Below are 13405 nucleotides of genomic sequence, written 5' to 3' on the forward strand. Positions count from 1 at the left end.
ATGAGGAGTGATCAGGTAGACATAATGTATTTGGACTTTTGAAGAACTATTTGCAAAGCCTCTCACCAGAGGCTCATGAGTAAAGACAGCTGTCATTGGAGAAGAGGACCAAACCTCTTATGGATTAAAAAGTGGCTAAAGAACAGGAAGCAGAAAGTAATGCCTTCTTTGCTTGTTCATTTATGACTCATTTGGGGCAAGCAGTAAGGTAACCGGGTTTGTGGGCAGTGTTAGAAACTGAGCTATAAAAACTATTTGCCATATGGCCCCATAAAGCTGAAAATAATTTGCGTGTATTGCCAGCTCCAGCTAAGATCTGACCCGTGCCATAGCATGGCAGCAAAAAAATGCTTCTGTGCACCAGCTAGCCAGATGGTGGAGGTGTCAGGCGTCATCGTGGCGCCCATGCTCCTTCACTTGGTCACAAGTGGTCAATACAGTAGTCAGGTGCAAAATGTGCCTGCTTCCTGGCTAATTTTGAGCACTGTTTGCAGGTGGTTAAAAACAAAAAGGAATTGTGTGGAATCTCCAAAGGACTCTCTTCAAGTTGGATGGATGGGCAAAAATGAGCACTAATGGGTTCTGAATGTGAGTGACTAACCAGGAAAACTTTTTTCTACCTCTGGATTGTGGATAGTTAAATGAAGACATTGACCCCAATGGCTGTGAAAAGGCAAATTGCGTGCTAAGGATCATTGTGAAAGGAATGGAAAATAAAACTGCTAATAACATAGTGCCTTTATAGCAATCAATGCCGTGACCACGCTTTGAATACTGTGCGCATTTCTGATCACTCCATCTCAAAAAGAATATTGCAGATCTGGAAAAGGTGCAGAGAGGTTGCTGGAGAAATTCCCCCACGAGAGCACAGTGTTTTGCATGCTTTAACTTAGGAAAAAATGTGAGAAAGGGATGTTTATAAAATAATGTACGCTGTGGAGAAAGTGGACAAAGAGTTGCTTTTCACCTCCCTTTATAATACAAGAATCTGAGCTCATCTACTAAAGCTGAATGTTAGACATTTCCAAAAAGAGAAAAGGAAATTGAGTTCTTCGCTCAATGCCTAGTTAAACTATGGAACTGACTTCCACAAGGCTGGAAGATGGCCACCATCATGAATGCATTTAAGAGAGGATTAGACAATTCACGGAGAAGGCTACCAGTGGCCGTGGACATAATGGCTATGTTCTCCCTTCACAGAATGCCTCTTGAGTAACAACAGCTGTGTATCGCAAATGGAGGGAGGATTGTTGTACTCTGGTCTTATTTGCAAGATGTGGTGACTGCCAAATTAGTGGATGATAAGGCCATCTGTAGCTACTAGCCAGCTATCTCCAGGTTCAGAGGCACATGCCTTTAAACCAGGTGCTGATAATTGCAAGAAGGGATATTGTTTTTGTTTTGTTTAGGTCCTTTGGCTTTGCCATAAAAGGGTTTGGACACATTCCCAATGAGGAAAGGCTGAAGTATTTGGGGCTATTTAGCTTGTGGGAGAGGCTAATGATAGGAAGAAAGTGACTAGAGATACGATGTTTTTCTTTTTATCGGGCTGGCACTTGTAGCAGTGTTGGTCACTGAATAGAGGAGGGTGGCTGGATGTTCAGAACAGACCAAAACATGCACTGTGCTTCTGTGCAATGCAAAAATAATTTATAGAATTTGCTGCCCCAGAGTGTGATGATGGTGACTGCCTCAGATGGCTTTAAAGTGAAATTAGACAAATGGCATTGGCCACAATATCTAAATGGGGTCTCCATGTTCAGAAGCAGTATATTGTGGAATAACTTCCTGGGCAGGGAAAGGGCATCAATAGAAGAGCAGCTATTATTGTTAAGGAGTTTACAAAATAATATTAAGATCTTCAACCTGACCTGGTAGTGCAGGGGCAATTAGTGCAAACTTTTGAGCACTGGAGTTATGTGCTGATGGCAGCCTGTCACTGTCCACAGTTTTGCTGCAGCTGGAGTCTCCAAACCAGGCCCAAGGGTAGCCCCACATAGAGCGCATTGCAGTAGTCGACTCTTGAGATTATCAAGTTCCTGCAGAGGCAGCCTTAAACTCTGGAACCTGACCTTTTAGCAAAACCCACCTGGGAAACGGGAAAAATGCTCTTTTTGCTCTCGATGCATCCTTTCTTCACTCTGCAGTTCAGGCAAATCTGTTTTTCAAAAAGCGGTGTGCTAATGTGTAACCTTTGATGTTAAAAGGCCTTTACATGGTTTTCTACTTAAATTGTTCATCCACTGGAAGCAGAGTTCCTGCTCTGTTATAAGCAACAGAATCTTGACTTGCATGCTTTCCACCTCATCCCCAAACACCACAGAAGAAAATGCTTTTGGGCACACATCTTCTGAAAGAGGTAGCCATAATCAGCTGGCTTGCTGCTTTAATCTATATACAGTGGTACCTCGGGTTACAGATGCTTCAGGTTACAGACGCTTCAGGTTACAGACTCCGCTAACCCAGAAATAGTACCTCGGGTTAAGAACTTTGCTTCAGGATGAGAACAGAAATCGCGCAGCGGTGGCGGGAGGCCCCATTAGCTAAAGTGGTGCTTCAGGTTAAGAACAGTTTCAGGTTAAGAACGGACCTCCAGAACGAATTAAGTTCTTAACCCAAGGTACCACTGTATTTTAATAATAGTTCTGTTGGTACCTAGCTGGTTTTCCAAAAAGGCTCTTCCCCCCCACCCCGCCGCCCTGTACTGACAAGAGTTGAAGGCTTATTTTCATTATGTAACCATTAAAAAAGAAGCCCTGCTTGCAAGATTTGCAAGAGCCCCCCCCTCCCTGGTTTCCAAGGAAACAAGCTGGAAATGCTTGAGCTAGGTGTAGATATAATCATCAGATGTGCCAGTTTCTTACGGGATCCAAATATATTTAATATGATATTTTAGGGTTGAAAAAGGAGAGTGCTAGTTTTGTGGTGGTCCTTGTCAGTAGGACCTATGAGGTTTAACATAAGAGGGGCTCTACTGGATTAGACCAAAGGCCCATCAAGCCCACATGTCACAGTGACCCACAAGTAGGACCTGAGTGTAACAGCTCTGACCCCAATTGCTATACCCATCACCTGTCACTTATTGCTTCTGACAGCGGAGGCAGAACAATAGCCATCTTGTCTAGTAGCCGCTAGTAGACTTGTCCTCCATGAATTTGTCTAACTCTCCCTTAAAGTCACCCAGTTGAGTGACCATCACTGTATCATGTGGGAAGATTCAGGCTGGCAGGCTATGTATTTTGCCCAAGAGAAAGCATATGCCCAGATCCTGAATTTGGAAGTAGATGAACCTTCCCAGGAGAGGTGGCTTCATAAGACCCAAATGACTGCTTCAAGGCCTCTGCATTGCGAACAGGATAAACAAGCTTCTTTTAGAGAAATAAGAGGCCCCACAAAGTGCACATTTTAAATACCGTTATGGTTGACCTTCCAGCGCTTGGCAAAGTACAAGATCTTGAAGATACCTGGTAAAGGTTTATAGCCTTGGCCTTGACATTTTCCTCTGATCAGGAGTGTCCTGTGAGATGAACGGCTTTCAGAAAGAGGAGCCAGTTTTAGTGTAGGATACTTGGGGTCAGTTGGGGGATGCAGAGTAGCTGCCTCTGGCCAGGACTGAATTTTGCTTTTTTTTGTTAGTTTTGCCTTTAGAAAACGAAATGAAAATTGAACAATGGTTGCCCTGGCTTGAAATGATGAGGAAGCAGGGCCCAAGGTGCTCAGCCCAGTCTTGACACATGTGCTTCAATTTTAAGCATCTAGTTCAGGGGTCAGCAAACTTTTTCAGCAGGGGGCCACTCCACTGTCCCTCAGACCTTGTGGGGGGCCGGACTATATTTTGAAAAAGAACGAATTCCTATGCCCCACAAATAACCCAGAGATGCATTTTAAATAAAAGGACACATTCTACTCATGTAAAAACACGCTGATTCCCGGACCGTCCATGGGCCGGATTGAGAAGGCAGTTGGGCCGGATCTGGCCCCCGGGCCTTAGTTTGCCTACCCATGATTTAGATTGAGTACAGAAATATTCTCATAGTGTTACTAACTCCCTGCTTGCGTGCATCTGGCATGCACATCACCACCAATGTGCATTGTTTTTGGCCCTGGAATGGGGTGGGGTGGGGTTTATGTGCACTCTGCTGAATGCAACCCCTGTGCAAATGGGAGTTGCTTGTATCCCCTAGTGCAGGCTTCCTCAACCTTGGCCCTCCAGATGTTTTTGGCCTACAACTCCCATGATCCCTAGCTAGCAGGACCAGTGGTCAGGGATGATGGGAATTGTAGTCTCAAAACATCTGGAGGGCCGAGGTTGAGGAAGCCTGCCCTAGTGTGTCTTTGCATTGCATACTGATGATCTTCCCCACCAGCACCTGAAATGTTTTGTTACCTAATAGGAGAAACTAGTAGTAGACAGAAAGGGGCAGAATTTAAACAAATATTGGATGGATATTTCTGATTGCCCAGTAGAACTTGGAAGAGGCAAAGGGATGAGTGGGGCAAGTTGCATTTTAGAGAATTGATCACAGTAAAACACTTTGATTCTTAATTCTCCTGTGGTTTCCTTCTTTGCTCCTGTGAGTAGCACCATTGATTCTAAACAGCTACTCATGTAAACTGGAAAGATGTCTAGCATTTTACTGTGGGAATTGCTTTGTGTGCGCGCGCATGTGCATTATCTTTTTGACGCTCGGGTTCCTTGATTTGCTTTTTGGCATTCTGAGAAGGCATGTGGAATAAGAATTAGAAATGAAGGAGTAATTGTATTGTGATATCCCCTCCTCTGTTATGAAGATGGTTGCTAGCAATAGCTCAATTAACAAATCATAGGCTGGATCTTTATTTAGTAGTTCTTTTTGTGCTTCTGTACATTGCACGTGTGTGTCCCTCCAAATATGAACATGAATTGGCTTGGGATGGGTTTCTAGGCAGTGTGTGAAAGATTCCATGTTTAGGGTTAACACGGGAACCTCTCTCACTATCTACATTTTGAAATGTTTGTATCAGTTGGAACATTCTTTAATGGCATCTGATGAAACTTGTGGCCTAGGGTTTCAAACGTTTTCTTCTAATGGATGTGCATTCTTTTGAACACAAGTTCTTGCACTCATTCTGCTTGGAGATGCATGGCTGCTTTTTGTTGCCTTCTGCCTGTCACAAGTAGGGAGCTGAATCCTGCATTTTTATATGCCTGAACAACTCACCTTGATAGGGGCTGTGGATGTAACAAGGCGAGGTTGGCTGAATCCCTGAGTCTTTCTGAGCTTAATGGCACTTCCTTCTGCTTACGTTTCATTAAAGCTCTGAAATGGCTGAAGATCAGCTTCTACTGAGCATGCTCTGTTGTGGAAACTGCACCCATAGAGGGAGATGGAATTGTGAACGAAGGAATTAGAGGCCTGGAAGGAGATTTCGCAGCTTTCTCCAGACAGAACCAGAGGTAGGGGTTATCTGGCAGCTTCATTCTCTTGCCAAGGGGGCTTCAGCTGACTATGGGGCTCTAATTGCTTCTTTTGAAGAAGCTGGAATCGGTTTTGAAAGCAGCACAGCCAAGCAGTTGACAGGAGATGGCTTCAGACTGCTTCCTGCTGATATATGTGTGTGTGGAGGACTTGAACACAAATATATGTAGTTTGGCTGGCCTGTTCAACCAGCACAGAGCAAGGACCTGCTTTTCCAGTGTTTTGGAGCGTGGGCTGGTAACCAGGAGAGGGAAAGAACTGGCAGAGATGGCTTATGATGTGACTCTGAGCTGGGCCTCTACATCTCACATGGGAAGCCTTCGTGGTCAAAGGCACGAAAGCAATTTTAAGTTTCACACCAAAATCTGCTGACTGTCGTGAAGCTACGGAATGCCATTGCAATAATCTTCTTTTCTTCTGCAGATGATTTATACGATTTACTGACTTATTTATTTATTTTAGCATTTGTTTTGCTTTTCATGGTCTGGTTCAATAACATTATACCATGGCAAAGCAAGCAGGCAGGTGAACAAAAGGAGTCTTTCTAGCATTGCAGAGACATGGGATGGTATATTTGTGTGTGGTGCATGGGGCCTTGGTTTGATGCATTGTTTCGCTCTGATTGGCATGCCAGTTCAAGGGGAAAGAACAGCTTTGTCACCCCAAGGCTTTGCCAAAAGGTGGTTTCTGTCATGGCTGGGGTTTCTGCTGTTGCACTAGACTGGAAAGGGAAGTGGTATCCTAAAAAGAGAGGTCCATAACTCCAGGCTTGTTGCTCCACAGTTGTTCTTTTGGATTATTTTGATTTTGGCGTAGGGTTTTGGTTTAGCAAAGATTGACACAGGTCCTGTGTGGCTTCCTAAGCAATCAACCTTCCAGGCAGTGAAAAAACAAAACAAAAACCCTCTTCACTGGAAAAAAGGGCCTTAACTGGGGTTAGTGGTTTATATGCTGTTTTGTGTTTGATTCCCAAGATTGCGCCTGCTGCTTGGAAATGTTGCTTGTGTAGATCAGCAAAGCTTGCCAATTTGCCGTGCATTCTCAAATGCAAGCGCAGCAGGGGATTTGAAAAGGACAAGACATGAAAATCTTTCAGTTTCTAGACAGCGCCTACCTAACCTAGGTCAGACGTCATGGTTCAGAGAGGTTTGTCTTGAAATAAAGCCTGTTTCTGGCAGAGCTGCTGCAACTTTCACAGGCAAAAGGTTCACCAGCTGAATCTGGAATGGAAGAGCAGTTTTGCAGACTTGGCTGGGAAGAGTTTGGGATATAATTGACCTAATTTACTCTCTCTTATATAAATGGTAAAAGAGTCGCAAGAGCTGTCTGGAAAAGTTGGCAGCCCTAGGCCATCCCTAGGGCTCAGACCATCCTTCGCCATTATGGTGCCCTGCAGGTGTTTTTGGACAACAGTTGTCATTAGCCCCAGCCATCATGACACAACTGCCTTGTGTGGTTAAGTCTTTCATGTTAGGCCAATCAGTAGAGTTACCTGGATTAAACTATGTGGGGCAGTGATATAGATTTAAAGTCTCAAAGTCTCTAGCTATGTATGAGGTGACACTCCCTTACACTGATAATTGTAAGTCAGGAAGCAGCACAGTCATTCATAAATGTATTTTGAGCTGTGAAAATAAGGCTAAGCATGAGGGTCTGTGAACAGAAACTAGATCTGAAGTCAGTGCAGGAGGCGAGACTTTGCTTGTCTACAAAGATCTATTCTTTACTCAGGTCATTGGCTTTTTATTACTTTCCTTCAAAATAGTTTCCGCCCACGTTTTCCTGTACATTTGCCTTCACAGAGAGAGGACTTTACAAGATGCTCAATGTTAAAAATCTTATGAACCCATTTTTGCTGTTGCATGAAAAGAAAAGTGAACTAGACTTTCACTGGTTCACACTACCTCCTTGCAATTACTTCATCACTTTTATTTTTGGAAATTGCAAGGGTGAGTTGCAGTCCCCACCCATGGGTGTTTTTCTGCTCATTATATGTGGAGTAGAGGCCTCACCTTTTGCCTGGCAGAATCCATTGCTTGGTTGACTAACAGAATCAACGCCACTCAAGCCAACTGCAGGCACTACAAGTGTCAGCAGACAATTGAGAAGTTTTTTTTAAAGGGGGCGGATTGCTAGGACAGAAACAAAAAAATCAGGGTTTTCTGCAAAGAGCACAAGAGTGTACAAAATTTAAGCGGTTGAGATAGGAAGGGAAGTGATATGGGGCGGGGGAGACACCTTAGAGCTCAAGAGAATTGGAAGCAAAGCTGTTGCTCCTGTTATCTGCAGTGTTTTTGTAAAAAGCAGCATGGAGGAAGCCATTTTGTCTGCCTCTTTCACTGTCAGAGTTAAGATCACATCCAACATGGCTATGCCTTTATCTCACTGTACAACACCTCTGATTATTTCCATCTGTCTCCTCCTCCTTAGGTAGTAGAGAAACGAATTCCCTTGGCTGAATGCAGTCCCATTGATTTAAAGCAGTATTCTTGAAGCACATTCTTGGAAGTTAACAAAGAGTGTGTGTGATTCAGATATTCCTTTTCACTCAAGCAATTTCTGGTTTATGCATCTTCTGCTGCTGCTACTACATGCAGTGGGGCTTAATGAAGACAAGAGATGACCATTATAAAGTACTGTATTTAATGTGTTGTTGTTTGCTGAAGTTCACAGGTTTTGCACGTTGAGCCTTGCCTATAGTTTGTTTTTCAGATATAGTATGGCAGTTATATATTGACCTGATTAGGTTTCATTGAGTTGACGATTCTCAACTTGCATTGTCAGATCAGAACAAGAGCATTGTACACCAGCAGATATTTATTATGAATGTTTTAAGAGTGCAATCCATTGTATTGTGTGCACACCATTCATTTAAAGCACATTACTTCTTCCCAAAGAATTCTGTGAACTGTAGTTTGTTAAGGATGCTGGGAATTGTAGCTCTGGGGCAGGGGTAAACAACAGCAATTCCCAATATTCTGTCGAGGAAGCCATGTGCTTTAAATGTACTTTTAAATGCACAGAGCAAAAGCGTTGCTTAAAACTGCTGAAATGAATAGGACATAGGTTTTCTTAGCAGTGACCCTGATAACTTCCCCATCTTCCTTTGCCCTCCCAACGTTTACATTTCTGGTGGATTGAAGAATTAAGCAAATGCAGGTCTTGCTGAGCTTTGACTTCACCTGTAAAAACGGGTGGCCTTAGAATGGGGCAGAAGTTTGGTTCCTCAGTCTCAGATGCTGAATAGGAACGTAGGAAAGCTGTCTTAAACTAAGTCAGACCACTGCCCCATCAACAGTAGCTCAGTATTGTCCACAATTACTGGCACTGGCTCTAGGGTTTCAGTCAGGAGATCCCACATCTCTAGGGTTTCAGGCAGCTATGACACTTACCTTTCAAAACCGTTTGTGGAGCCTTGTAGGTTTAGAATACCAATCTCCTCCTGAGAGTTATTTCAATGGTAGTAAACAATGGCACTCAGTTTTTTTTTTTGCAGGGATGGTCATCTACACCCCGCCCCCCGAGTATACAGAGGAAAATGAGGTTTCTGTGGCATGGGCTGAGTAGCTTTAATTTAATGGGAAAAATAAAAGATGCAGGAAAAATAAAATTTTCTCCCCTTGGGAGTCCTTTGTTTGTTGCAGTCTCTTTATGTATGTTGTGCTGCGTTATAATTTCAGTTAAGACTTGAAAAGTGACACACCAGGTCTTGGAAGAGATAAGGTCAAGAGGGAACTGAGAGGTTTGTGCAGGGTGTGTGCAGAAGGCTGGATTTGGGACCTTTCCGCTTTTATACCTGCCGGGAAGGAAACTCTGAAAATTACGTATTATGATGATGTAATTAACCAAAAGCCCTTAAGGAAGAATGTGTCCTTTTTGGAAAGGAATGTTCTTGTTTTTTCCTTTCTTTCTGAAAATGGGAGATCTTGAAAGGAAGAAAGGTAAAGTAAAAGAAAGAAAGAAAGAATTTCATGCACTATTTTCAGTTTCTAAAGGAGCTTGATACCTATATGGCCACTTGCAGAACACATTGTGAAAAGAAGTTGTACAGTGGTACCTCGGGTTAAGAACTTAATTCGTTCCGGAGGTCCGTTCTTAACCTGAAACTGTTCTTAACCTGAAGCACCACTTTAGCTAATAGGGCCTCCCGATTCCGCCGTGCTGCTGGAGCACGATTTCTGTTCTCATCCTGAAGCAAAGTTCTTTACCCGAGGTACTATTTCTGGGTTAGCAGAGTCTCTAACCTGAAGCGTCTGTAACCCGAGGCATAGCTGCTTTTCTTGAACTGAAACTTTCCCTTGAATAGTAGCAACTTCCAGGAAGGTTGCCCTTTTTCTTTGGTTGCAGCAAGAGCAACTTAGGTTGCATACACACCGTGTATTTAAATCACACGGCCCCAAAGAATCCTGGAAATTTGTTGTTACCCCTCACAGAGCTACATTCCTCAGCAATCTAACAAATGGGATGGGGAGACGAGCTTTAAATTTTTGGTGTGTGTATAGCCAAAGAATCTTGTGGCACTTCAAAGACTAATAAAATTGTGACGCATTTGAGGCTCCATTAGGCCCCATTCTTACCTGGAAGCCTATTTTGGAGGTGTTGAGGCTCTAGAACAGAGCTTTCCAAACTGTGTGTTGCAACACATTAGTGTGTTGGCTGCAGTGTGTAGGTATGTCACTTGAACGCTCCCTGTGCTCCTCCCAGGGCTGGAAAGGGGTTAGTTTAACCTCTGGTTTGCTAGTAAAATGGAATTACTGTGTCGTGAAATGATGCATGTCTAAAAAGTGTGTCACCAACTTGAAAAGTTTGGGAAGCTCTGCTCTAGAGGCTTCTAAAATAGGCTGACTTCAGGTCAGAACAGAACCAAGGACAGGCATAGGCAAACTCGACCCTCCAGATGTTTTGGGACTACAACTCCCACCATCCCTAGCTAACAGGACCAGTGGTCAGGGATGATGGGAGTTGTAGTCCCAAAACATCTGGAGGGCCGAGTTTGCCTATTCCTAACCTAGGGGATATCTTAGTGACTAGTTTCTAAGGCCAACTCGCTTAACACTAACCATTGTTTAGCCAGTACATCCAAACTAATTTCATCCCTCTTGAAGGGGAAGAGTTGTATTTCTCTCTCTGGGAGGAGGAGAGCAGGAGTGAATTCACAAAGCAGATTGAATAGTTAAAACCTACTCAGCCTTTTCCCCTAAAATGCCAGTAGTCTCACACCACCCTGCCACCGCCTTGTGTGTGAGAGGCGATCATTGAAGTGTCGTGGTGACCTTTGTTTTAAGAGCATGGTTTGTGCCTATGAAATGGCTGCTGTTTCAGAAGCAAGGAACGTTGGAAGGGAAATGGATCTCCTTCCTGGGCAGACTCACTGTGGTGCAAAAGGCCTGTAGAGGGAGCCCTGCCCTGTTTGCTCATGTATCCCTCTTCTGCTACAAACAGCCTTTGTCCAGGGCGCCGGACAATGAACGCAGGGACATTTGGGCCATGTTCAGGAAGACACAGCTAGAGCTGAATGTAAAGACTGGTGATGAGCTTCACTTCTGGGTATTGCAACAGATCATTGTAGTAAGTCATGCTTGCAGTGCTTCACTGAATGAGGGTTGGCGGTGTTGTTTTTTTAACCCCTCTCCTGTCAACTGTGCACATTAAAGCTTTGGGTTTAGGGCAGTAGCCACTGAATGGCAGGGCCTGGAGCTAGCAACACGTCTTAATCTTTCCAGGACTGCTCTGGAGCACATGCTCTGCATTTCGACTTCGTGAATTGGTCATGCTTTCAACACCCAAAGCAGGGAATCACGCACCTGGCAAAGTGGGCTCTAGTTCACCAAAGCTGGCGCAGAAATGAAAAATATGTCGGGTCTTTAAGGTGCCATGGGACTCTTTCAGTAAGGAAGGGAGACCTGTTGAATTGCTTGCAACTTGCATCTTGCTTAGGATTGGGCTATTATAACATAGACCAAGATATGACGGACCTGGGCAGGGAATCATTGAGAGGTTAAAAACTGCTTGGTGTGGGAAAAAGGTTTAGTGTGGAAAAATTAATTAGTGAGTCTCAGACATAAAGGGCAGAAGCATGTACAGAGTGCACCCTCTTTGCCAATGAGGAATTCCTCTATTTAGAAAGATTACTCCACAATACAGCAGTATTTCTTTATTTCTAACATTTTTTGATTCCTAGTAATGGTGACTGATGAGGATGATTGATTTATAAAAATAATAAATATTATTGTTTACTAGCTCAGTATTGTCCTTCCTGGGGTCTCATTTGCACTGTACAGTGGTACCTCGGGTTACATATGCTTCAGGTTACATATTCTTCAGGTTACAGACACCCCTAACCCAGAATTAGTACCTCAGGTTAAGAACTTTGCTTCAGGATGGGAACAGAAATTGTGCTCTGGCGGCGTGGCAGCAGTGGGAGGCCCCATTGGCTAAAGTGGTGCTTCAGGTTAAGAAGAGTTTCAGGTTAAGTACAGACCTCCGGAACGAATTAAGTACCTAACCTGAGGTACCACTGTACATTTAAAGAGGTAACATGCCTGTCACTGGGTTCCCCCAAAGAATCCTAGGGACTGTAGTTTGTTCAGGATGCTGAGAGTTATTAGATGACACCCCAACCCCCCCCCATACAATGCCCAAAGTTCTCTGCAAAGAGGGATTGATTGTTTAACTGTAGTTCCAGTTCCACAGATTGATGTGGTTGATATGGTTGGGCATATCTGTAGTAAGGCAATTGCTCAGGTAAACTGGTCACAAGCTATTAAGGGCTTCTTGATAAAGAATAGTTGCGCACCTTTCTATTGCCAAGAGAGCACTAAAATGGATAGATTCCGCCTGTTCCATTTAAAATAAAAAATCATAGCCCCACAGCATATCTCAGCTCTGTCCTTCCCATCTCCTCTTTCTGGTATTTGGAGAAAAGCTAAATCTTTAGCATCACTGCAAATACATGTTGACTTTTCTTTTTTCATTTGTGCTTGTCTTTAGCCTTAGCTTTTTTCTTTGGTAGGGTGTGTGGATTTTTATGTATGTATGTAGGTAGTGCTTCGACTGTCATGAAGGATTGCAATGATACGAGCTTTAACAGTGAAAAAGGTGGGAGAACTGCCTGCGATTTAGAAGCTGTGTTTATTCCGAATTTCCATCCAGTTTGTTTGGTTGAATTGTGTGAGTTGCTGAAGCATTCTGTGGCTGTTTACATTTATATCGAGTTCTGCTCGTGTGTCCTCATTACCCCCCCTTTAAAAAAAAGTATATGTTTCTGAACCTGTTGGTGATTGAAACAAAAAATTCAAACTGAGAACAACTGCAGCCGTACACCTTGATGCAGCTAAAATACACTTCAAGCTGGAGTTTGCAAACACCTTTTTTTTGCATTTATACTCATGTTGGGAATCTTAAATTCCAAGCTCCTCCACCATTTTGCCTGTTGCAGTTGGGCCACTGGCATAAAGAGCTTCTCCATAAAACCTTTTTACTGTACTTTCCTTCTAGGCGAGTGTAATCTGCCACGAGTTTGGCATAGTGTTAGAACGTGTGCCGATTATCTCGGTTAACCGCATATCATATCTAGAGAGAAGGGCATTGTCCTTGTAGCTGTGCTGCCTGAAATACCAGCAGCTACGGAGAAGCCTGCAAGTTTCTCTTTGAAATGGCTGGAGCTTTGAAGGGTGAAATAGTTCTCCACCGAGCATGCTCACTTTAGAGGGAGCTTTAATCACATGAGCAGCAACTGAATGAGGATCTGGTTGAGTCTTCCTCAAAATAAGAAGACATTTGCTGTGTTGACAGGTACAGTATCTTGTCACTTCAACCCTTTCCTTGTGCCATCAGTTGTAGATTCCTTCCTCTTGCAGGAATACTGCCAGCTGCTAAAAGGAGGGAATCTTGGATGCAAGATTTAAAAGATGATCATGGCTGGATTTAGTTACTGTATTTTTGTA

General features: G+C 43.5%; 1 protein-coding gene across 22 annotated transcripts in view; it reads left to right on the forward strand.

Annotated features, from left to right (window-relative positions):
• The window catches only part of EHMT1 (euchromatic histone lysine methyltransferase 1), a 155685-nt gene that overhangs the window by 36069 nt on the left and 106211 nt on the right, over positions 1-13405 (forward strand). For 3 of the 22 annotated variants that reach the window (XM_083485735.1, XM_083485722.1, XM_083485718.1), the window contains exon 1: positions 5299-5437. The exons of 16 other annotated variants lie outside the window; for them this stretch is intronic. Coding sequence is in view for 1 of the 6 variants with exons in the window: in XM_083485727.1 (XP_083341853.1) it covers positions 10947-11027 (81 nt within the window). In the remaining 5 variants the exon portion in view is untranslated. Of the gene's footprint in view, positions 1-5298; positions 5438-10910; positions 11028-12760; positions 13254-13405 lie in introns of those variants that run through there. 3 more of the 22 variants (XM_083485725.1, XM_083485727.1, XM_083485732.1) reach the window with 3 other exon arrangements.

The sequence above is a fragment of the Podarcis liolepis genome (genome assembly GCF_965112155.1).
Source record: "Podarcis liolepis genome assembly, chromosome: Z".
Classification (NCBI taxonomy): Eukaryota; Metazoa; Chordata; class Lepidosauria; order Squamata; family Lacertidae; genus Podarcis; species Podarcis liolepis.